The sequence below is a fragment of the Setaria viridis genome, chromosome 3, assembly GCF_005286985.2.
Source record: "Setaria viridis chromosome 3, Setaria_viridis_v4.0, whole genome shotgun sequence".
Taxonomy (NCBI): Eukaryota; Viridiplantae; Streptophyta; class Magnoliopsida; order Poales; family Poaceae; genus Setaria; species Setaria viridis.
Genome location: NC_048265.2, coordinates 12,598,437 through 12,614,811, shown reverse-complemented (window position 1 = coordinate 12,614,811; position 16,375 = coordinate 12,598,437). Strand labels below are relative to the sequence as shown.

Sequence of the window (16,375 nt, the reverse complement as noted above, 5' to 3'; positions counted from 1 at the left end):
CTGAAAAGAAACCAATGTTATTTACAATTCTGTTATATAGCATATGTTTGGAAAAGTTGCATCAAGCGGGGATAGCTCAGTTGGGAGAGCGTCAGACTGAAGATCTGAAGGTCGCGTGTTCGATCCACGCTCACCGCACTTGCTGATTTCTCATTTTTTGGGCAGGACAAGTTTGCAATCTAATGGGACTGCCAAATTCCTTAGCTGAACATACTAGAAGAAAGTCGCAGCTCTCACTCCTGAACGGCTAAATGTGATGTGCTTGGTAAGCAGAATATACATGGGAAAAGCTCAATGCTTTCAGGCTCAGAGTTGGACATTTCCAGCCTACAAATTGGTGATACACTAGTGCATCGATATACAACTCCAGAGGCGCACCCACCACTCCAAAATGGTCCACAAGTCAGAATGTTTCACACGCAAAGCACCCACCTCTCCAAATGGTCACAAGTCAGAATGTTTCACACGCAATAGAGCATTGCTTGGTGTTTGATCCGCATAAGCAAAAGGTCAAACATAGCCTCAAATCTTCTGCCAGCGGAATGCCTCACTTCTCCCCATCTCTACAGTTACAATCATATATGGGCCCTACAGCTACCCCAGGGATTCACATGAATTACAATGGATATCAAACGAGCAACACGATCGTGCATTCATGCTTCACTACTGCCATCTTTTAGAGCCCCTGGCTGAAGCTCCTGTCAATTGGCTCGATGGAGCTTTTGTATTACCTATACAATTAATACAGGTCTTATTAGAACAGTAACATTAGCATATCATGGTAAAGAAGTTGTACGCCTGATTGGCTTAGAAAGTTAGTAGAATACATACTCGGAGTTTTCAAAACAGCATCCTTTAGCTTTGATCTAGACGACTGCCCATTTTTCGTGAGAGTGAATCTGGTTATCCTTGATGGGGCTCTGTGCCTGCAAATTTTTTTTAACATATCAGATAAGCTATCATTATTTGATATTATTGTTATGATATGATCAATATATATTTTTTTTAAAAGATAGAAATAACAAGCTATTTTGCTAGAAATGATCAAGTAAGTCAAGATGACTTACAGCCGTTCCGCTGTCATCTCAGCAGCTTTCTCTGGATTGGAATTCTCGGTTTCACCTGCTGGTAAACCATCATCAGATGCATTGTCCTCATATTCTGCTTCATCTAAGCCCATAGGTGCAATGTTGGTTGAATCTCCATTCGCCTCAGCATAACTCTGAGGATCTGATAGAACTCTGTCACTAAACTTGAGCATCCGTTCGCCAGATAATAGTTGGCTAGGTTGGTTTACTGTGTTCTTCATCAAACCAACCCCATTTCTATCAAACGATAAATTTGGGGATTTTACTTTGTCTTTGTTGAGTTGGAGCTGCTCAATTTCCATATCTTTGCGTGAAATTGTGTCTTTCAAAGACGCAACCTGGATAAAATATGAAAAATGCTTACTTTCAAACTGGGATAATCTTAGAAAAAGATGGAGGTATCACAAGCAGAATGTAATACAAAATGTCACATCATTACAAGCATACAAAAACACAACTTTCATGCAACAGCTCTACCAATTTGGAGGTTGTAATCGGCACTAAGAAGGTTCGGTCCTGATATTTTCCCTTTTAAGTTCCACTTTATGATTGACCCAAAAGTATGTCTGTAGCACTGTGAATGTTCTGAACTGTGACTGGTTTGTCTGTTTGTGGTATATTGTTATACATAAGCAGTATGGAACAAAAACTAGAAAAAGAACTAAAGAAAATTCAGCTAGCAAGAGCTTGCAAAGAACCTACTACGGTTTCACAAAAAGACCAGTAGCGCAGTACTAACATCGGCATGATCATGCGAAGATTAATCAAAACCAGCTCATGCATGTCATATCTTTAACTAGCTAATGCAATCACGACATCCACTTGAGCTTTGAAATTGATTCGAAAGTTGGGAAAGAACAGATCATAGCATGCAAAACATGCTTTGGAAGTGGAACTCTGGTAGTAAGTACTAACACAGCATTCATATAAAGGCTTGCCTTTTCTTCAGCATGCTATTTTTCTAAAACTAAAATAGCTTAGCTGCGAAACTGCGTCAAGCAAACTAACATAACATTCAGATGCAGTCAAAAAAAAAAACATTCAGATAAAAGCTTGCCTTTCTTTTCTGCATACTGATTTTCCAAAGCTAAAATTGCTCAGAAAGCAAACAAACTCCAGCGAGTGACAAGTCAAACAGAAGTTGAAGTATAATAACCTGTTCCAATAGCTCTTTTATATCCTTTCCCTCCTTGTTGCTTCTCGCAGCACCTAATTCTACTCCAGACACCCTTTCAGCAAACTTTAAAGTGCTTATAGTTTCTGAATATGACTCAACATCAGGATTTATTTGAACAAACATTAGCGTCTTTGCTTGTCCACCTGCAAGAATAAAAGATGTTCAGAAACACTTACAAGATTCACATAAACCTATTTCAACATCTATGATTTATTACAAGTAAGTAAATACTGCCCTAAGAAAAGTAAATATTGGTTACCTAGAGAACTTTGAAGAACTTGTGTTAGCTTGCTGTTTCTATATGGCACATGGGTACTTTTCTGTGCCAAAGCAAAAATCACATCACCTAAAGCAGAGAGTGACTTGTTAATGTATTGAGCTTCTTTTAATCTATCCCCAGTTACTTCAGACTTCTCCACCCTCTCACTCCCGGCAAGATCAATTAGATGTAGGCAGCCTCTAGAGGTGGACCCATTCTTCAAATCCAGCCCTCGAACATGTACAGTTAGAATACTGCAAAGAAATTTTCAAATAGGCTGTAATCCTTAAGTGCAGGTCGAGAAATCTTTAGTTATTCGTTCGACTAACCTGTGTGACCGACTACTACGTTCATTTAGAGCTGTTGAACCAACTGCTCTATTTGCTTGCCCAATTTCCATCAAGTCTAATACATCCGATGTCGACTTAACTGGGTGCAAGCTTGCATCTGGGACAACAAGCCCATTCGGTTGAGAAGTGCTCCAAATCCCAAGTGTTTCTTTATGTCAAGAAAAACACTATTCTGGTGCAAGAATGCCATCAAAAGTTCATACATGTCTATGATTGACAATTGTAATGCAGAAAAATGTCATAGAATTCAAAAAGGATATCTTCTCTGTGCAATATCATTTGATAGAAGATCGCGAACTTGTTCATTGTATATCTCAACCATCTGTACTCCCACCTCATACGAGAAGGCATTTATCCTACTTAGTGAAATATCAAACAAATCATTTAAAGCACGATAATTGACACCCCAGTCTTGCTTTGATGTGCTAGGCCCACTCTAAAGAATAACAACAAGAAAAACAGAGATTACATCAGTAACATCACCCTTGTAGTAATAGGCAATATTTGATTATGATTGAGGCAATAGTACCATAGTGTAAGTTTTGCCAGAACCAGTCTGGCCATATGCAAAAATACAAACGTTGAATCCATCAAGAACTGATCGAATCAGTGGTTGTATGTCAGAGAAAACCTCAGCTGTGAAATTATAGACAATAATCAGCCTACAAGACTATCGATGTGACAATTTTCCCCTAACGCGCAGGAAATAATCAACTAATTCCAAATTTGAGGAAAAAAATATACCTTGGGTAGCAGATGGACTAAACACTTTGTTAAACTTGAACATTCTATGCCCATCCTTTCCTTGCTTAAGTGGATTTGAAATAAGCATCTCACCATTTTCCCCCATATAGTCAATTGTGGTAGATTTTTTATCTTGACCAGGAAGAAATGGCCTAACACGACAATATACTCTTATATTACCTGAAAGAAATGATAAGATTGAGCCATTATTATCACATCTGTACCTAGGGTTTAAGGTAACAAAGAACGTTTGAAAACCAAAATACCTTTTAGTTCTTGCACTTCATTAAACAACTTTTGGTTCTCTGCCAGAACTTTGTGATAATTTTCGGCAGCATCAACCAAACATTTTAACCCAGATCCTACACAGATTTTAGCAGCAAAAGAACAAAGATATTAGACATCAAGTTTGCAATAAACTTTTGTACAGCAGAAAACAATAGATACATACCTAAGTTGGACATCTCATCTCTCCACTTCATTTGAAGCGCATACATATCATTTTTAATTGTTCGTGATGATATCCTTATGTCCTACAATTTTAAGATGATAGCATGTAAAGAAAATAAAAGGGACAAAAATGGATTAGTAACAACTAAAGAAAAGCAAACCTTGACATATAATTGTTGATTATCCATGTAACTCTGAAAAATGTTCTCTTTCTTATCCCACAACTGTGATTTTAGCTTGGAAGCAGCCTCAACTTCTTCAATTTTCTTATTTGATTGTAGTAAAAGATACTCAACTTCTTTAACTTTGGTGGTTAACTGTTCCTCCATTTGCTTTGCCTTTCTTTCGATTTTCTCAAGCTGTTCCTCATGCATCCTATTCATGGCTTCCATATCTTTCTTCAGGCTTTGTATAATATTTTCAGAATGTTCTTTCTCTTTCACTAATCGGTGAACATCTTGCTCACTGAGTTTTCTTCTCTCTTCAATTTTTGACTTTTCATCCTGAAAGATGAGAAAAGATATACTACTATGTCAAATCATATTCATATGTGCTACCACAATTTCCTCTACAAATATAAGTGGTAAAACAGTGATGTTTACTGAGTCATGCTTTCTATGACACTAGGTATTTTGTATTTAACGGTTCAAAGATATAACATCTTTATATTATTACGTCTGCAACCATAAATTATACTAACAGAGTAACAGTATAAGTGGTAAAGCAGTGATGTTTATTGACATGACGAACAAAGAGAAAGATTTCAAAACTATAGGAAGTTATAATCTATTGGATGAGGATCAAACCTTGAGTATCTGAAGTCTGTTTGTTGCCATCTGATGAGAAAAAACACATATTCAATATTAAAAGATGAAAAAGCTTTCAAACAGTCATAATGTTGCCTTCTAATCAGGGAAATGACCATTACCTGATTTTCTTCATTTGTTCCCTTTACCAACATTTCAAGTGCTTTAATTTTTGAACAGTATTTCTCTTCTCTTGTCTTGATGATAATATTTTGCTGCGGAAAAGGATATCTAATTCAGGATTAAAAATTGTGTAACCAAATGGAAAACGCATGTTGTAGGCAGATTTTCTTACACTTCTTATATGCTCTGCTTGAATACAGAGACGGCGCTCAATCTCTTGAACGACCTTCCTCAGTAAGTAAACTACACGCTGAGATGAGGAGGTTAAAGTAATGCATTGTTGTAAATAATCATCAATGAAAAGGGAGATGTAGTTAAGAAAACACACATACATGTGGTATTTCTCCCTTTTTCCTTTCTATGCTTTCATCCAAAATTCCATTAACAACACTAATGAGTGACTGTGTCGGTGCATTCTGTGAGAAGATTACAACTGTTAAGACAGGGATACCAAATATCAGGGTAGCATAATTCAACGACTTTGGGCAGTATCCTTGAAGAACTTACATCTAAGCTACTAGAGTGCATCATCTCTGAAATCTTGGAAGCAGGAAGATCAGAATAGGATCCGCGTTTTAATTGGAAAACTTCACGAAACTTTTGTCCTGCGGGATATACAACAATCCACAGTAGATTAAACGCATATAGAAACAGCAGCCCATCATAATGGATGACACTCGATACAGAGTGCAAAACGTAATATTGTGGATGTGAAGCTTGGAAATGATAGTTGAGGTTTGCAAGTTTGTATAAACAATATAACTATCTATCCGGATCTGAATATTTATTTTCTATATAATTCTAGAAAACTGTGTGTGAAGTAACAATAACTGAATACCAGAAAAGACAGAAGTTTTCTGATGGGCCTTGGGTTCTGGAACACCATTTCTCCTGTCCTCTCCAGGGGATCTTTTCCCTAGTGCTGCACCAGGAACCTGAGGCTTGTCCATTTCCGAAACTCCCCATTGTTTCCTCGAAGGAGTTTTGGCAACATCTTGTGGACTATCATCACCTAATCTAGGGTCGACACTGTCCCTCAAAACCAAGAGACATTCCACTACTGAAGACATTGATCCCTGTAATCATCAAGTCTATGAGTTAACAGAATGTAGCAACCAGGGGCATGAAAAATAGTACATTACATCTTAAATATACAGATACAAGAACTGTGGAATTTTAGTCCAAGTTCCCGTTGTTCATGAGCCTCAGCAACTTAAAAAAAAATATTGGAATACAATAACATGTTACAGGGTAGTACAACTATGTTGTGACATCTAAAGCTAAAGCCATATCTGTAGGCTTGCTTCTTGGAAGCAATCAACAAAATACAAAAACTAACACAATATCTTTTATTGTGGGACCAGATCTACAAGTTATAACTCTAGTTCAATCATAGCTACAAATTGCGATAATATCAAGAGGGTATCTATCACCACGAATAATACAAAGAAATAGCCTCTAGAAATACATTGTAGTCTTTTATTTGTTTGTGATCACAGATGAGTAGATAACCCGCGAAGTGGCTTATGTCCAAACTATAAAAAAAAATGTCCGATAATGCTAAGTACCCTACTATGAAATAATGTACCAAAAACAGCATCCATGTAATAGGAAGTGGGCTTCAACAATTATGGAAATTCAGAGTTCTGGCATGAATACCAACTTTTTTTTTTGGTGACAATGGAACCCTTACCTCATCAAGTTCTTTCACACTGAAACCTGGCAACCCCATATCAGCAACCACTGAGAGGAACTTCTTCACATTGCCTGACCTCTGATCCAGTGATGCATAACCTCCCCATGACCCCTTAAAGAAAGAATCCCGCACTCAAAGCAAAAACATCAGCATCTCTGCAGGGCGATGAGAATGAAAGCAAAACATATTATCCGGGAACAAAGGCTCACCTCAAGAACACCGGGGATGAGTGTGTTCGCAATACGACACAGGACCTCACCATCACCGAGCAGCTCTCTCAGCTCTTCATCGGATGCATCCGATGGCAAACTCAATTCTGGGAGCAAGGCATTGAGCCATCTTACCAACTCGGCACGCCGATTAGCTACAAGGATTTTACAGCAGCGTGTGATATAATTACGTTGCAAATGAGGGAGGAAACAAAAACTCCAAGTTCAACAGCTCGAAACTAAAATCTCAGAGCAAACAGCAGCGTAACCGCGACGAACGCACACACTAGTGCCACTTCAGTAAATATATTAGTGAAAAAAAATTCAAACATCGAGATCCAAGGAACGAGGCCACCGAGCTAAAATTCAGCTCAACATGCAGTAAACAAGAGCTTTAAAATCCAGCCGGCTTCCCATAGCTGACCAATTACTAACACAATCGCCCCCAAAATCACGAGAAGACTCTCCCTAACCCAAACATTGAGCTCCAAGCCCAGAATTCAACAACCCAAGCACATCCAGATCAGCAGCCGGCTCACCTGCGTGGATCCCGTCGACCTCGCCGTCCACGCTCCCCATTCCTCGCCGCCCGCGCCGGCGCGCGGAGGCCCCGGCCCAGATCGAGCCCGCCGCCGACGAGATTGCGCGGATTCGAGCTCGGCTCCGGCCGAATCAGGCAATGCGGCGCGGGGGGGTTTTGCCTCCGCCTCCTCCTCCGCCACGGGTGCCGGGCTGCGCCTTGGCCTCCGTGCGTGCGTGAGCTCTCTGTTTCGTTTCGGAATGGTTTGTTGTTTTTCTCGCGAAGGTCGGGGGTTTTCGAATTGTTTTTTCTGCGTCGCGTGTTGAATTGCGGGATTGCCTCTCGCTCTTCCTGAACTCGCGCACCCCTCGCCGTTACCGTTAGTTTGCGAGGCTGACGAGAGTGATACTCCTCGAAGAGTTTTCCTGATACTCTATTGTTCACGGATTTAATTTAGTTTTCTTGGGTTTGCAAGAGAAATAGAATAGAACCTGAGCCTAATCTGCGCCCACCAAAATAAATCCATGAGTGGTATTCTTCAACAAACAGGTTTGAGTTCCAAATCGGCATGCCATCGAGTGAAATCATTGTTACCATGATGTGAATGCTTTTGAGATGATTACTACAATGATGATGTGGTATTCTGTTGTCATTCTCCTTTCATTGGCGATGAATGTCCACATATTTAAAAAAATTTATAGGATGAGTCATTGCAAGTCGTGAGAACACGTATCGATAGATTTTGATGTGTTCTCAAGTAGTAAGGTTGGGTATAAAACCGAGCAACATTGATGTGCTATATGCTAAAATTATACAAATTCACTACATCATACATAAGTATTTTAGAGCTCTAGCATATGAAATTAATTTTTATCCGGTGATATTTTAGGGTTTAGGTTTCAGGATAGGGTTTCATAGAACCCGATGAGACTAAGAGAAATCGAGAAAACATAGAATAATAATTAATTTTTGGTGGTGGCGATGATCATAAAAGGATGAGATGGTTGTGACACCGCCAGCCACGAGAGTCAAGGACGACTCGTTGGCAAGATGAAGGCATCATAAGGATACTATAATGAAACTGAGTTAGAGTGGTAGTGGATGGTGACAACAAATATGGTGGTATAATGTTGGAGCAAAGTCGGAGATAATAGATTAGATAGTTCAAGTAGATAAAGGAAATGCAAAGAGCAGAGGTAAGATAACTAAGGGTATATTTTGATAGAGTGGATGTGAATGCTCTACCTTGCTGATTTTCTCCAAGAGAGGGGGTTAGAAGATTTATGAATTTAATATAGACTTAACGGGTACATCACGTATCATTATAAAAAATAATTAACTAAAATAATGAATATTTTGCTGAACTGAAGAATCGAAATGATAAAACAAATTCTACCGCATGAAATTCAACTTAGCGGCTAGCTCGCATTCCTTAGCTTGTCCTTTACTCATGCTAATAAGTCTCGCGGTTAAATTTTGTCGTGTTTGGATCAGGGTGGAGTTTAGTGTGGTTCAAAGGGGATTATGACCACCGTGCTCAATGACAATCTCCATCGTATGAACTGTAAATCAGAAAATCAGCTACTGTTCATTGATTTGTGGAGCAAGTTAGCATGGTTGGCTCTCCTGATCAGTAGCTCAAACTTTTTGAAAAGCTTTTTGGATTATAACGGGGTAGAGAGAGAGAGAGAGAGAGAGTCTCTGTGTCAGTCTTCAGAGTCGCACGCTCACATTTCCTTGCATCAAAAATACGAACGGAGCAGGAGCATCACAGAACTGACGACGAAGCCCGCAGTGACGGCTCCAGAACTGACGACGTCAGATTGCTCCGGTGACGACGTACGCCACGGCTCCAAGCCTCCAACATCCACACAACGTGCGCGCCAGACTCTTTTGAAGCTTCGGGGAGCCCGAAGTTCAAAAGACCCCGGCTCCACCAATAATCACGGAAATACCCCTTCCCTGCTCTCCCACCGCAGCAGCCGCAATGGCACTTGGGTTAATACCATCGAGTCATCGGCCTAATACGGTGTACCCAAAGGGTAAACTGAGGTTTTTTCTCGGTAACGGGGATGCGGGGCCTAGTTGGTGGCCGGCACATTCGGCAGAGTCGACGGCGTCAAACAATTCCAATCGTGCTCCCGCCTCGCCTACTCGTGGGCCGTGGCTTCTTGTGAGCTTTTTTCTTTCTTTTGAGAGAAGCCGGCCGTGCCGAGCCAAATCGCTTGACGCGCGGTGAAGTGAATCTTTTCTTTTTTGAAATAACGCTGTGAGGTGGACCTGCGCTCAAGTTTTGAAGCGATCCACGCAGCACTGCCACTTTCCACAGTGGTTGGAGCTTCGCGGTCAGGTTCGAAATTGTTGGAGTACAAATGAATCGCTCACATTTTTCTATTAACTTAAGTTTTTAAGTTAAATTGATTGGTGCATGCAACTTAATATGGTATAGGGTCAGAGATCTCGAGTTCGAATCCTGACGGGTGCAATTCAATAAAATAATTGCAGCCCACTCCAATTTCCACATGCGATCTGAGAAAGCCTACACGTGAGGGGGAGTGTTGGAGTATAAGTGAATTGTCCACCTTTTCTTATCAGCTTAAGCTTTTGGGTTGAACTTGTTGGTGCATACAACTTAATAGAAATGTAAGGTAGGGTTGGAGTTGGAGATGAGAATATTATGCTCTGGTTACCATGGCTCAGTCATGCCGATCTCGATCGCATTTCCATCAGAGTTACCGACACGGATTGCCGTGTCGTGCCCTATCCTTGTTAGTTCAGTGATGTCCATCAGGGCCAGACTGCACCCATCGCAACATCGGGTCGGCCTCGATGGTTACCGACAGTTTTGAGCAACTGCACATCGCAGCAGCATCGAGCCATCCCAATCCGAATGGCAGCGTGGACAAAGCCAGGGCGCCGAGCAGAGGTCCCATGATGCAAACTCCATCGAGTTTATTTGACCATATAAATCATATACAGAGATAGAGGCAGACCTGGCACACCAAGTCTGTCAGGCTACATCACCGTAAGGGCCAAGCTAGTCAGCAATACCAGCTTAAGGGACTACCTGGAGACTTTGAGGGCCAAGCTAGTCATCGCCCCCCACGCCTGATTGCAGTCTCAGCAGGGCCGGCTTGTCGGAGCAGCTGTGCACAGTACAAAGGCGAGATGAGCAAGGCGATGAGTGGCTCTCGAGAGATGAAAGCTGGGTGTGCTGCTCGGTCGACCAAGGTTACCTGGAAGTAGGATTCCAGCTTCTGCCTGAGGACACCATGCTCCCTCTTCAACTTTTGGAAAGACCTCATGCAGCTGCAAGAAAACAAAAGCCGGGTGTATCAGTAATGACTGATTAGCAAGTCTCGATCACAGAGAAAAGTTAATGGCTGTCTCAGATGAAAGGGTAAGAGCAAAGCATGTGTAGTAGTACGGTTCCACATGCCATGGGCAATGCCAGGCTAACTCCATCAAGGTGGCACTACTCATCTTATTGCTTTCTGCAAAGTGCCCACTGGTTGGGTACTCAAACTTGAATATCGGTGGGAACTAACGTACTTTTATCATGCCTTTTTTTTAGGGGAGTGTGAGGCATTTGGCTTGAGTAGTCATCTTAAGACTCACTATCCAAAGTTCCAAGTTCAAAAAAAAAAACATAGTGAAATTTTCAGAGAGGGAGGGAGTGATAAGGTAGAGATACCCTTCAGCATTCTCGTCTCCACAGCTATTCCTGAATGATGTGCACTCATTCTTCATCCTAGAAGCACCAATGCTGTGGCCAGTAGTGTTATGTTAGGCATGGATCATAAAGACGCAAAGTTGCTACAATATAAGCACATGTCAAAATAAATGTATATGTATCATATGAAATAAACAGTAACAGTGATATCATGACATGCATCGCTTGTATGCAGCGTTGGTATCTGTGTCCAACTAATATTTGCCTATGCCTTAGCAGATCTCATCAAAACAAAATATGCTTACACATTTTCTGAGCCTTGTTATCTACCATTTAGCAAGGCATTTATAGATGCATTTCAAATCAACCAAAAATGTTTAAGCGTCCAAGAAATCGTATATAAAGTAGCTGAAGAGAGTAGCTGTTAGCCACTGTGTCCAACAGATGAGGATGAAGAGTTGTTCAAGTTCTTTGCCTAGCTTTATGAAGGGTAAAAAAGTCAGTCAGTCTAGAATCCAGTTAATTTTCTCCCTTTGCCTTTGATGGAAGGTTTCCCAGTTTTGTCTTTGTTGTCAGTTTTCTGACAAAATAAATGGGTCCGATGATAAATTTGTTGTCCACTTGTTAGCATTTGAAAATAACAGTAAGGTCACTGGCAACATATGAAAACAGTACATAGCCTATACATTATCATTTCCAACCCATGAAAACGACCTGGGCTGCATGTGGCTCTCCTCCACTTGGAAATGTTTTCCTAAACTAAGTTGGGTCAGTTGTTGGAAAAAACAGGATCTCTCTCCCTCACCAAATAGGTCACTAATATTTATCATGAGCTTGCCTAAAAGGGCAAGAAATTCAAACAACGTCTAAAGTCCATCATCAATAGTTCTGTCACATAGGCAGTTAGGCACACATCATGTATGCAGTGAAACAAAGACAGAAACAACTATATGGGTGGAGCAACCTAGAACAGCTTCCTTTCAATTGCTGCATGTGTGAATCCCATCTATTGAAATCTCTGGGGTTCTTCTCCCTGCACAGTATTGTTAGCTATTAGAAACAAAAGTTGATACCAGTGAGCATGTAAAGAGGAAGAGCCATCCTAGTTTATCACATCGCCGATACTTACATAGCTTGCTCAATATTTGTCATTAGTCTGGCTGAGTCCTTGAAGAATAAGGAAACAACTTCTTCTGCAAAATTAGGACTTGCTTCATCCTGCAAGTCTTCAATCTGACAAAATTGCTCATCCAAGTACCCCTGTCATTACAATATCAAAAAACAGACTTAATTCAACATTGTGTTTTAGGTTCTGATTAGCTTTCTTTCTGTCAACTAATATGAAATGACTGCAAAATGATCTTGCAGAAAACACCGTTTTCTACTGCTTGCCCAATGCTGAACTGAAAATAGCACAAATAATTATAGACAAAGAATTGAGAAGTTGAGTTGCATAGCCTCAAAAGTGAATTGGTCCTATTGTGCACGGGATATATTGGTAGGATTACTGCAGTACTTCTTAAACAAACAGGAAACACATTATTTTCTCAACCACAATGCTTGAGAAGAATAGAACACATGCCTGATCAAAGAGGTTCTTTTTCAAGCATGCTGCCTGGCGCTGCAAATTATAACACTCCATTTACAAGTGTTGAATGATGGGAACAGAGGCAAATGAATGCCTTCAAGGTAGAGTAGGCACAAAATGCATGTGCAACTGGTCGATCACTTTGCTTGTAAAATGTTGGACATGGGGTTCATTTATATAGCCGAGGAGGTTGTTACTATCACCCAGCATAGCTGCATAGGTGAAAGTGAAGATATTTCTAAGTATGAATAGCAAATATTAGCATGCCACGTACACTAGGGATTTCATCGCCAAGGTGTGCAATACCTATCCACATTTTGGACAATGACTTAAACAGCTACATTTCTGATGCTCATTTGAGGTGCATGTTGTGCGCATTTAGCCTGCAGAAACCATAACAGCTCTTATTTGAACTATGTAGATCCATTACTACCGCCAGTCCAAGAAGATCGACAATTTATTTTACTTGGCACAATGCCCATAGAAAATTCTCCTGACCAATGTTTATGATTACTTGTGATGATAAATTGCTATCATTTTGTTATTGACGGTATAGGTACTTACAAAAAAAAACACTCAGCCGCGGTCCCCGACTTCCCCAGGCTTTGTTCTAAGAAGGTGCCGTGCTCCGAATCCGGGTCCGGGCAGGAGTTACAATGACTCCCAAAGTTCAATGCTCTAACCCGGTGCTTGGTCAGTATATGTACTTATAATACATTAACAGCTCAGGTATATTACTTTATTTGTCATCAACTCTAGCTTTGAGCCCATGCCAAACTCTGCTGTCTATGAGCTGTTTTTCATGGAAGAAAATGCAAAGGAATAGAGGAGGGCCAGGGTAGCTACCGATAGAGGTTTCTATTCCTCGATTTGAGAAGACTAACTCCATTCAAAAGTAATTAGTTGAGTGTGGGATAACCCAATGAAGTATCTAAATTGGAAAGTTCCAAGTTAGTTAAGTCTCACGTTGCAAGGAGGAAAAATGGATAAAGCTGAACCTATAACACAGTTTCCCTTCAAGAAATGGATCCTTCAAATTCAAATCAGGAAAGCAGAATTAAATGGCCATTGTGGGATGTGAAGCAAAAACAAAACTGCAAAAAAAGCATTTTCTTTCAGTGATTAGTGGGGCAACTTTCACAAAAAGTCATGCATCTAGTCAAGTGTCTGCTACAAATGTGAAAAAAGCAAATAATTATCACAAAAAAAGATTCATCCATTACCATGTTTCATATGATGCTGTCTTTTTACATTTAAAGTGTTTACTATGTTAAATTCAAATTATGACATATGCTAGCATTTGCAGGGTGACACGTTGCAGGGATGAATGTGTTGTCTGACAGACACAAGGAGACTTGAGTTTTTGCCCCTCAAAGTTCAAGCATAATGTAGCGGTAAAATCAAAGACAATGGTGGAGAATTAGAATAGTACTACGAGATGCCAACTTTTTGCACAGACAGAAAAAGTTCGACAAAGAAAATGATTTCAATAGTTCCTTTCAGCAGTTACAAACCATAACTCTCTGAAATCACTGGACCACGTGGCAGAAGGGGGTAAAATAGATTCACTCAATGATTGGTCCGGCAAGTGCCCTTCACGCCTTCAATCAGCATCACATCTTGATAAGAGAATCTGACGTGGAGTGAAACAACCAGAAAGCCTATTGATGGAACATATCAATAAAGTTGAAACGAATGGACAAAAATCGTCTGCATGCAAGTTAAGCAGTTGCCACCGTCCCTGAATGATGCATGTGTTCATAAAAGATCCTATAGTCTCACTACACATTGTTACTGTGGTATCGCTTTCCCTTTACCGATAGAACATTCTCATGACAACATTCTTAGAAGAGTGTACCAACCTCAACATACAACACACAGGCGATGAGATATCTCAGTAGCAATTGCATGATCAGATAATAGTAGTTATCTTTTTGTATAGTACCCTGAAGACGTGACAGATGCATAGTCCACCTGCTGTGTTTCTAAACAAAGATAACAACAGTATCAAACTCATTATAATAAAAGTTTAACAAAGGGATCATTTTTATACCTAGAAATAGATGCGATATACTGGGTTGATGTATAGCACATGACACATCACTTATGTTGTGATCTGATATGAGATATAAGATTAATCATAATGCGTGTCGAGTCCCGCAGTCATTATATTGTGCAAGAAATGATTGAAACCATCTGGTAATTGCTTGCTATCTACCGCTGCTTAAAATAATAATCACTATACATGCTTTGAAATAGTGTTCAGTTTTTCTTTTGTTCATTTCAGTTTTCTGGAAATTCTAAGAGAATAGTTTTGCTGAAAATTTGGGCATTTCTCGAAGCAGTTAAGTGTAACACAATTCATCTCAGATGTTACTTGATACATCAAATGGGCAGCATATCATATGGTGGGCCACCGTCCTATGGTGAGATTCTCTGATCGCGGCCTAAAGAAGCACCATATGACCATATACATGGCAGGCATATCCTCTTGCGTTTGTGTACCAAGTCTATCCATACCAATGGCTTGTGCCAGCTGAAAATAATAAGTATTCAGCATACCCTTCATAGCACTATAGCAGGCTAGCAACCACAAATGCAATTTCCTGTAACTTAAACAACCACCACTTACTGCAACATGAGCTTTGTATAGTTGATGCTAGGCATTACCCTCCAAACAGGCAAAAAACTCTACTATGCTTTGCCTTTGGAAGATCTTTGTTTCCCTTTTGTATACATGTTCAATTGCTTTTTGATACTATAACTTCAATCCTAAATGCCAAATTGAATCTGCAAAGGACACCAGTAATTGGCGTGTGTTCAACAGCAAGGGAGTATTGTATCAATGGAAAAAGCTACTCCAGTACTCTTGTTAAGCATTTGAAGGCTTGTGCAATTGTATTGCTCCAGTAGGAACTCGAACCATTGAGGCCAAGCATCACCAAAAGGAGGCACATAGCACACAGTTCAGAACTTCTTCAGTGATGCACACGACTTGCTTGTAATGGATTGCAAAGCTAGCTCAGTGGTCTATTAATTGGGAAAAAAAACACAAACGAATACCCAAGTTGTGCAATCCTTCACATAATGTATTGGCAGTGTGTGTCGAGTGATACACTACCTCTTTTTAGATATCATGATTCCTTGGTTGATGTGAAGGGCTAAAGGCACACAGCAACACATCCTCCCTAGTGACATCCAAATTGGGGGCCAAGCTGCACCGATGCCTAGTTGCCTACACAGGCGACACATGATTCTTGGACAGGGCCCTCCAATAACCTCCACAACCGATTGGTCCCCGATTCGCCGAGCAGTCCGGCCGTCACCTGCTCAGTTCAATACGGATCAGCTTGGACGCAATCTAGCACCGGAAGCTCGAAAAACACCATACAAATGCTCGGCAAAAAAATCACACGTGGTTGAAGATGAACTAACACAAATCCAGATCAGGAGCACTGGTGACTGCTGAGTGTGCCCAGCGCCCACCCCTTCCAGGAGAGTGGAGACCGGAGCTGGCAAGGTGAAGCGCGCGGAGGAGTGGTTACCGTCCTTGACTCTTGAGGCGCTGGGGCGCCGGCTCGACGGCGGCGAGTGGACGCCGCGGCGGACAAGGTGGGCCGTTCTTTTTTTTTTCTTTTGAGAGGAGATGGTTGGGCCGTGTACACTTGGCCACTTGGGTGGGCCCGATGTGA

General features: G+C 40.8%; 2 protein-coding genes and 1 non-coding gene across 9 annotated transcripts; 1 reads left to right on the top strand and 2 right to left on the bottom strand.

Moving 5' to 3' along the window:
- The first annotated feature begins 65 nt into the window (after positions 1–65).
- On the top strand, positions 66–138 carry TRNAF-GAA (transfer RNA phenylalanine (anticodon GAA)). Its single transcript has one exon. It is a non-coding gene; the product is annotated as a tRNA-Phe (tRNA).
- Positions 139–277: 139 nt separating this feature from the next.
- On the bottom strand, positions 278–10,254 carry LOC117848626 (kinesin-like protein KIN-14K). Of its 2 annotated transcripts, XM_034730098.2 has the most exons (22): positions 10,113–10,251; positions 7,442–9,961; positions 6,903–7,057; positions 6,691–6,804; positions 5,836–6,073; positions 5,505–5,602; positions 5,330–5,413; positions 5,170–5,247; positions 4,997–5,089; positions 4,875–4,904; positions 4,230–4,571; positions 4,070–4,151; positions 3,885–3,980; positions 3,619–3,798; positions 3,404–3,510; positions 3,135–3,310; positions 2,854–3,018; positions 2,525–2,778; positions 2,245–2,408; positions 1,068–1,426; positions 832–926; positions 278–731 (listed from the first exon to the last, which is right to left on the bottom strand). In XM_034730098.2, the coding sequence occupies exons 2-22, from the start codon at positions 7,479–7,481 to the stop codon at positions 664–666; spliced, it is 3,018 nt and encodes a 1,005-aa protein (XP_034585989.1). In that variant the 5' UTR covers positions 7,482–9,961; positions 10,113–10,251; the 3' UTR covers positions 278–663. The 2 variants fall into 2 exon arrangements, with proteins under 2 accessions (XP_034585989.1, XP_072148797.1); XM_072292696.1 differs by lacking the exon at positions 7,442–9,961 and having other exon boundaries at positions 10,113–10,254.
- Positions 10,255–10,354: 100 nt separating this feature from the next.
- On the bottom strand, positions 10,355–16,328 carry LOC117848630 (pseudo histidine-containing phosphotransfer protein 5). 6 transcript variants are annotated; one of them, XM_034730107.2, is made up of 9 exons: positions 16,119–16,328; positions 15,805–16,009; positions 14,546–14,668; positions 12,225–12,355; positions 12,060–12,128; positions 11,117–11,188; positions 10,659–10,731; positions 10,490–10,568; positions 10,355–10,415 (listed from the first exon to the last, which is right to left on the bottom strand). In XM_034730107.2, the coding sequence occupies exons 3-8, from the start codon at positions 14,648–14,650 to the stop codon at positions 10,515–10,517; spliced, it is 504 nt and encodes a 167-aa protein (XP_034585998.1). In that variant the 5' UTR covers positions 14,651–14,668; positions 15,805–16,009; positions 16,119–16,328; the 3' UTR covers positions 10,355–10,415; positions 10,490–10,514. The 6 variants fall into 6 exon arrangements, with proteins under 6 accessions (XP_034585998.1, XP_034586001.1, XP_034586002.1 ...); XM_034730110.2 differs by adding an exon at positions 14,198–14,344 and having other exon boundaries at positions 10,355–10,568; positions 16,119–16,325; XM_034730111.2 differs by adding an exon at positions 14,198–14,316 and having other exon boundaries at positions 10,355–10,568; positions 16,119–16,325.
- Positions 16,329–16,375: the final 47 nt, after the last annotated feature.